The sequence below is a fragment of the Ruditapes philippinarum genome, unplaced genomic scaffold (assembly GCF_026571515.1).
Source record: "Ruditapes philippinarum isolate M1 unplaced genomic scaffold, ASM2657151v2 ctg8551_1_1_1_1, whole genome shotgun sequence".
Classification (NCBI taxonomy): Eukaryota; Metazoa; Mollusca; class Bivalvia; order Venerida; family Veneridae; genus Ruditapes; species Ruditapes philippinarum.
In genome coordinates this window covers 58,227-66,972 of record NW_026860473.1, presented here as the reverse complement: position 1 = coordinate 66,972, position 8,746 = coordinate 58,227, and the positions used below count along the sequence as shown (strand labels likewise).

Genomic DNA, 8,746 nt, shown 5'->3' with positions numbered 1-8,746 from the left:
ACTCAGATTCCCGCCATTCAAGTCACTGTTTCTTTTTTTTACAACTTAGGTTCCCGCCATTCAAGTCACTGTTTCTTTTTTTACAACTCAGATTCCCGCCATTCAAGTCACTGTTTCTTTTTTTTTTTACAACTTAGGTTCCCGCCATTCAAGTCACTGTTTCTTTTTTTCACAACTCAGGTTCCCGCCATTCAAGTCACTGTTTCTTTTTTTACAACTCAGGTTCCCGCCATTCAAGTCACTGTTTCTAAAGGCGAATCTGTACATGCGAAATTTACAAGACAAAATTTCTTCTGACACTTATTCAAATACTTTAAAAATGAAGATCCGCAACATGTTTGGTCTATGTCAGATTGCTGCATGGCAACCCGTCATGACACAAGATTGTCTTAAGCAGAAAATGTGACTGTGCTCCCCAGCCTCCTATTCACCTTACCTTGCCCATTGTGCCTCTTTTTGTTTCTAAAGCTAAAAATTACCTTTCAGATCAAAAATATTTATAGCCCAGACACCTCGATTCTTCAATATTCCAGTGTATTCATACCTTACCTTAAGAATACTATGGAAATGCCAAGGCTAAAAGCCATGTATGTATTTAGACGTTACCACAACTCTCATACTAAGAGATGTTTAAGCATGTTTGTTTTATTGCTTTTCAGTGTTTAGTTTATAGCTCACCTCATCACAGATCGCTAAGAGGTGACCTTTGTGATGACAAGGTGTCCGTCGTTTGTCGTAATCAATAATATATTTAAATAGCATCTCCTTGTAAACCACTCAATGTATTTGCCCAAAAACAAAATGTAACGGCTTTTTATCTTCAAAGTTTGTGTCAAAGATTTATTATGGTTTATTTCCAAAACGACATTCAAACACAATGATATGTTGAAATGATAGTGTAAAGTCTTTAAAGAAGTCAATTACACGTGCTTTGATTTACTAGATATATTCTATTGTTATACAGATTTAGATATCAATAGATGAATTTGACACAATCATGTTTGTCTAACTTGCCAAACACACACCCACATCAACGCACGCACGCACGCACACACACACACGCACACACACACAGAAATAGAACCATTCCGAATGATAAAAATACTTATTTTAAGGTAAAGTATCACAAACATTATAAAGATTTTTTTTATTTACATGTTAACAGTCGTAATATAAATGATTCTCGTTACATTATTATTAAGAAAAGAAACTTTTTGTAAATGAATTTAATTTCTCTCGAGTAACATGTTTAATGAAATAATATCTTATGCTGTATTTTAGATGATTATGTCTTATTACTTGTTAATGATAAAGTTCAAGTTCAGCTATCGCATTGGCATAATTCCAAATACATTTCCGGCAGATTCCGGAATCAATCGGCTTGCGTCAGATATTCTTACAAAAACAGCGTCATGTCTTTGGAGTAAGACATGAGTACCGATATGTAGAGAAGTTATGAAACTCTCGTCTGTTGAATTGTAAACTCCCATTTTCTGAAGAAGAATTCGCTCGCTCCATCGGCCTCTGGCACAAATCCGTACATAGTAGTTGCAAACATCGCCGCGCCGATTGTCTGCGCAACTTCCGTTTATTAAAACCGACGTGTAAACAAAATAAACACGTGTTTCTGGTACTTTTAATTCGCCATTTTGGTAATGTAGCTCTTCTGATATGAAGGTGCTGACTGCATGCTTTTGCCAATATATTACTTGATCTCTCTCGTTTGCTTTGAAATACACATGTATTTTACATAATAAAATCAATAAAATATGCAAAAAAAACATTTCATCTATTTATTTGTACACGTATTTCAAAATGCAACCGAGTTTCAAAACCTATTAAAGAGATAAAATAGCAAGATCATTTAGTTTATTGACACCATGCTATCTTGGATTCTTATAAAATTATAAGTTATATATCTCTTGCATAAGTTATAAATAATACAAGTCTGAACGTTATAAATACCATTTCAAATAGTTGAAATTCCATGTTATGATATAAGAATCTTACACCGGCTGCCGGTACAGACCGGAATATCTAGCTCGAGGGTAACTGTTTACGGCGGAAACGAGGCCATGCCGAGTTTCCGCTTAACAGTTAGCCGAGAGCTAGATATTCCCGTCTGTACCGACAGCCAGTGTTTGATTCTTTTTCTTGCATATTAAATGTCATTTAATCTCGGAACAGAAATTACGAAAACTGATATTTTCATTACGCACTTTCTTCTTAAAGTAGCGTATGAACTCATAACGGAAAAATGACGTCATCCTTAGAACATTAGTCATTCATAAAATGCGCGCGGCAATGACGGCACTTAATTATAGCACGCGACTTGTCTTACATGGGGGTGTATAGCATCGTCGAAACGGAAAATAATCCTGTCTGGTATGCAAGAATCTATAATCTTACAATTTATCTTAATTTAAAAATGTTTACTTTTGAATTTGAGATGATGATCTATTCTTCGAAAGGAAGCAACCTGACTGTTCGAATTTTCTCTGAGATTTTCGTTCCCACATTGCAAGTAGGGCTTTGACACTTCACCTGCAAAAACAAAATCAGCCTTAACAAATTAATTCTACATCATTTATAAAACACAGGTTCGGATATTTAAAATAACTCTTTTTAAATGACTCTTTCGTAAGAAAATAATAAAAGAAACAAGATGCAAACAATAATTTACTGATAAATGGACACAAAGAATGAAATTATTTTCTATGTAAATCTTACGTCGACATAATGCTGGATTATCAATATCCCATAACATTACACATGTGTTAACATTTAATTTATAAATACAACTTATTGTTATGTTTGTGCTATTTTTACAGCGATTTCAACTTCTGTGACCGTACGATGTAAGTAGACGCTTTTAATGATAATAATACAGACTTTGATCCTCTAAAACCTTTTGAACTTTGTTACAGACATAAACATGTATATGTTATCATCATATTCAACTTTGATCAATAGACAATTATGAAATAAGTCAGATATGTACCTTTGGACAATCTAAGCCTTCCTGTTCGTTCAACAATCTACAAATAAAAATATAAAATACAGAAATTGATATATTCTAAAACCAATCAAACCTTTTTCATGCTTGTTTAAAAGTAATGGATTAATTCAGTCTTCGTTAAACCAGGATATTTGTAATGTTCAAGAGGTATTTTTCATTAGGTGTTTTTATATCAAATTTAAGTTTTCTGTATCACACTTATTACTTCATGGTGACGTATTTTACGATCGACCGATCGAATTTATCCTTTAATTCGTTGTGTTTGACACATTTAACAAGGAAGTAAATTCATAAAATAAGATTTGGACTGAATTGTATATGCTATTTCTTTTATACAACGACTTTAACGACAGTTGGCTAAATGTAGAAGAATTTATATGATTTGTCAAACTAACAAGGTTACAATAATCTAGTACAATGTAGTTTAAAACGTTAAAGAAGGGATTCACGTAAATAACCCCTCTTTAACGTTATATTAAATATATGGATTACTTCCTTAGTTTTTCGAAGAATTTGATAAAGAATGGTAATTCTTGACGATAAAGTCCCGTGATATGAATGAGAAATTAAATTCCCTATATTAGGTTTCAAAGGTGCAATATCAACGAAGAAAAAGATTTACACGTAAAACAGGTGTACAAATAATAAGTGGAGGAAAAACAAGAAAATAACCTTACAAAAAAGCATAAAGAAAAACTATTGGTTTTTTTTGGTGATTTTTCTTTTACATTCAGTCATGGAAAAAAAGTCTATAGATGTTGCGATATAGTAACTTTGAAGCGTTTTTTATTTCGGTTTCGAAAATTAAAAAAATTATAATAATACAATGTAATTACCTTACTTATGATCTTGGTAAAATTCTTGGTACTGCAAACGTATCTATCGTTGTGAAAAGAGGTCTGAAATTGTTTATTTCTTACATTAAATGTATCGTAATCTTCGTATGGACTGAGCGACAAATCCTCGCAAAGTACCGAACAGTCGGATAGAAGACTGACTTCTCTAAAGGCTGCCTCTTCCTCGATTAGAAATTTTACAACTAATACATTTAGTAATCCAATTAAACAAAACAAAGCTGTCAGCACTAAAAGTATTGTTTTAACTGTGTGCGGAGACACTTTTTTAAAATCGGAAATCATTGAAGCTTTGACAAAAAAAAATTATAACATTGCTTAAATTTATTATAATATCAAAAACCAAAGCAAAGTGCAAGTTATATCATATGCCCAGTCCACGAAACTATTAGGAAGTAAATTAAATAAATAACCCACTTAGTTGATAGTAGAAACTTAGAAATCTATATTTAGCGACAAATATCAAGTTTGTAATTTGTTAATATCATATTTATTATGAGAGTTATTTGGGTGATATCACGTGTACACTGGTCTGCTGTTTTTATCTTAATTCGTATAAGTTGATAAATAAAACATATGCAGCGCAATGACGTAATCTAGTATGCAAAACATTATAAAAGCCGCTGGAATCGATGTAAAGACTAATAATATCTGTCATGATCGGAATACCCGTACCGAGGCATTGAGCGGATCTCAGAGGGACGGATATTCCGTTCTGAATAAACAAATGGCATATATTTTTGGCCGGGTTGCACAGGTGCAAACCCGGGTTATAGTATGGTGAATGTCGGGCGGCGGGCGGTGGGCGGCGGGCGTTCGGGGAAAAAAATTTCGTAACAGTTTTCTCAACAACTACGTATCACAGCCTCTTGATATTTGGTATACAGCATTAACACATGGTCCCATACCGTGGGATTCGATTTCAGGTCTGTCGCTCATCCACTTCCTGTTTATTCACTTAGTTAAATTAGTTAGATTTTTCGACATTAATGGTCAATGGTAGGAAATTTTCGTAACAGTTTTCTCAGCAACTACTTAACACAGCCTCTTGATATTTGGCATACAGCATTGACACATGGTCCCATACGGTGGGATTGGATTTCAGGTCTGTCGCTCATCCACTTCCTGTTTATCCACTTAGTTAAATTAGTAAGATTTTTTTACATTAATGGTCAATGGTAGGACATTTTCGTAACAGTTTTCTCAGCAACTACTTATCACAGCCTCTTGATATTTGGCATACAGCATTGACACATGGTCCCATACCGTGGGACTTGATTTCAGGTCTGTCGCTCATCAACTTCCTGTTTATCCACTTAGTTAAATTAGTTTTATTTTTTTTAACATCAATGGTAGGAAATTTTCGTAACAGTTTTCTCAGCAACTACTTATCACAGCCTCTTGATATTTAGCATACAGCATTGATACATGGTCCCATACTGTGGGATTCGATTTCAGGTCTGTCGCTCATCCACTTCCTGTTTATCCACTTAGTTAAATTAGTTAGATTTTTTGACATTAATGGTCAATGGTAGGAAATTTCGTAACAGTTTTCTCAGCAACTACTTATCACAGCCTCTTGATATTTGGCATACAGCATTGACACATGGTCCCATACCATGGGATTCGATTTCAGGTCTGTCGCTCATCCACTTCCTGTTTATCCACTAAGTTAAATTAGTTAGATTTTTTGACATTAATGGTCAATGGTAGGAAATTTTCGTAACAGTTTTCTCAGCAACTACTTATCACAGCCTCTTGATATTTGGCATACAGCATTGACACATGGTCCCATACCGTGGGATTTGATTTCAGGTCTGTCGCTCATCCACTTCCTGTTTATCCACTTAGTTAAATTAGTTAGATTTTTCAACATTTATGGTCAATGGTAGGAAATTTTCGTAACAGTTTTCTCAGCAACTACTTATCACAGCCTCTTGATATTTGGCATACAGCATTGATACATGGTCCCATACTGTGGGATTTGATTTCAGGTCTGTCGCTCATCCACTTCCTGTTTATCCACTTAGTTAAATTAGTTAGATTTTTCGACATTAATGGTCAATGGTAGGAAATTTTCGTAACAGTTTTCTCAGCAACTACTTATCACAGCCTCTTGATATTTGGCATGCAGCATTGACACATGGTCCCATACTGTGGGATTCGATTTCAAGTCTGCAGCTCATCCACTTCCTGTTCACATTAATGGTCAATGGTAGGAAATTTTCTTAACATTTTTCTCAGAAACTACTAATCACAGCCTCTTGATATTTGGCATACAGCATTGACACACGGTCCCATACTGTGGGATTCGATTTAAGGTGTGTAGCTAATCCACTTCCTGTTTACCTACTGAATTAAATTTTCGACATTAATGGGTCAATGGAAAATTTTTTTCGTAACATCACAGCCTCATGATATTTGGTGTACAAATGCAACCCGGCCTTTTCTGTCTTTGACCCATTTTTTCTTGCATATTCTCCCATATTCTATTATATTCTAAATTCTTTATCTCAATACAATTTTTTCATAATAACGGACGAATTCATAACGGCTAAATGACGCCAGCCTACTTATAATTATGCAGTTTAATTATCAAATTCGCCGAAATGTCGCCATTTTAATGCATTAAAATGCTCTAAAATGACGCCATTTTCTTGCATATCAGACAGGATTTTCTTGCATATCAGACAGGATTTTCTACCGTTTACATCGGTGCTAGAAAACTCTATATTACGACCCCATGTAAGACAAATCGCGTGCTTTAAATAACGTCATGCCGCGCGCCTTTTATGAATAAATTGCGTTCTTTGGATGAAGTCATTTTACCGTTATGATTTGAAGTTGAAGTTCATACACTACTATAAGAAAAAAGTGCATAATGAGAATATCACTTTTCAAAATTTTTGTTCCGAAAATAATTGACATGTAATATGCAAGAAAAAGAAACAAACGCCGGCTCTCGGGTTACTGTTTAGCAGAAACTCGGGAGAGCCTCGTTACCGCCGTAAACAGTTACGCTCGAGCTAGATATTCCGGTCTGTACCGGCAGCCGGTGTAAGATTCTTATAATCTACCGTTTATACCAGTGCTAGAAAATCCCATCTTACACCCTGCATGTACGACAAGTCGCGTGCTTTAAATGACGTCATTGCCGCACGCATTTTATGAATGGATTGCGTTCTTAAGAAGACGTCACTTAACCGTTATGAATGAAAATATAATAATCAAGAAAAAGAATCAGATACCGACTGTTGGTGCAGACGGGAATATCTAGCTCTCTTGTAACTGTTTAGCGGAAACTCGCCAGAGCCTCGTTACCGCCGTAAACAGTCACCATCGAGCTAGATATTCCGGTCAGTACCGACAGCCGGTGTAAGATTCATATATTCTTGCATATCAGACAGAATTATTTACCGTTTACACCGGTGGGAGAAAACCCTGCCTTACACCCCCATGTAAGACAAGCCGCATGTTTTAAATGACGTCATTGCCGCGCACCCTTTATGTATGAATTGCGTTCTAAGGATGACGTCATTTCACCGTTATGAATGAAGTTTGTAAGTTCATACGCTACTCTTAATAAAAATATCAGTTTTCGTAATTTCTATTCCGAAGATAACTGACATTTAATGTGCAAGAAAAAGAATCAAACACTGGATGTCGGTACAGACGGGAATATCTAGCTCTCGGCTAACTGTTTAGCGGAAACTCGGCAGAGCCTCGTTTCCGCCATAAACTGTTACCCTCGAGCTAGATATTCCCGTCTGTACCGGCAGCCGGTGTAAGATTCTTATAGTCTTACACCCCCAATCTAAGACAAGTTGCGTGCTTTAATTGACGTCTTGCCTCGCGCATTTTATGAATGAATTGCGTTGTTAGGATGACGTCACTTAACCGTTTGAATTAATTTGTAAGTCCATACGCTACTTTAAGAAAAAAGTGCGTAATGAAAATATCAGTTTTCGTGGTTTCTGTTGATATGAAAAGAATCAAATACCGGCTGTCGGTGCAAACAGGAATATCAAGCTCTCGGGTAACTATATAGCGGAAACTCGGCAGAGCCTCGTTACCGCCGAAAACAGTCACGCTCGAGCTGATATTCCGGCAGCCGGTGTAAGATTCATATAGTATAGCACGCTACTCATCTGGCCAACCCATACCAGATGAAATTTCCGGCATGGGTAAAACTAATGAAGCACCAGTCTGATATGTAAACATTTACGATCCAGCCTGGCAAGTTGGTTTGAATTTACTTATATTGCATAATTTTGTTGCACCTGTTACTATTCTTGCTGCCTCGTTTTGAACTGCTTCAATTTCATTTTTAACATGTTTGAGGAGTTATCCCATGTAACGTCGGCGTACTCAAGGATAGGGCGGATAAAAGACATATACATTCTTTCTTGAACGATTGAGGAGAAATTTCAGTGATCTCATGATGCCTACTCTCTGCCAAGCTTTTCGCAGTGTTATAGATATATGGATATCCCATTTAACATTTTCAGAAAGGGTAACACCAAGATGTGTGTGATTTTGTACACGTTTGATTGGAATTCCATTCATTTGAATTGGGGGGAAAGTTCAGTTGTTTTATTTTTCTTGAACATATCATGGATTCTGTTTTGGACGGATAAAAAGTATACAGCCAAGCCTTTGCCCATTCATGAATTTTTTGAAGGTCGTCATTTAAATACTTAGCTGCGTCTATGGGATTCTCTACAATGATATAAAGGCTCGTGTCGTCTGCAAAAAGTCGTATGCTCGAATTTACATCGTCAACGATATCATTTATATATATCAAGAAAAGCAGAGGTCCGGGGATCGAGCCCTGGGGTACGACGGCATTAATTGATGACCAGTTAGAAGAACA

At 35.9% G+C, this 8,746-nt stretch overlaps 1 protein-coding gene across 1 annotated transcript; it reads right to left on the bottom strand.

Annotated features, from left to right (window-relative positions):
* Positions 1 to 811: 811 nt before the first annotated feature.
* On the bottom strand, positions 812 to 4,256 carry LOC132760207 (CD40 ligand-like). Its single transcript, XM_060752124.1, has 4 exons — positions 3,856 to 4,256; positions 3,002 to 3,038; positions 2,437 to 2,544; positions 812 to 1,726 (listed from the first exon to the last, which is right to left on the bottom strand). The coding sequence occupies exons 1-4, from the start codon at positions 4,156 to 4,158 to the stop codon at positions 1,326 to 1,328; spliced, it is 849 nt and encodes a 282-aa protein (XP_060608107.1). The 5' UTR covers positions 4,159 to 4,256; the 3' UTR covers positions 812 to 1,325.
* Between the last annotated feature and the right edge of the window lie 4,490 nt (positions 4,257 to 8,746).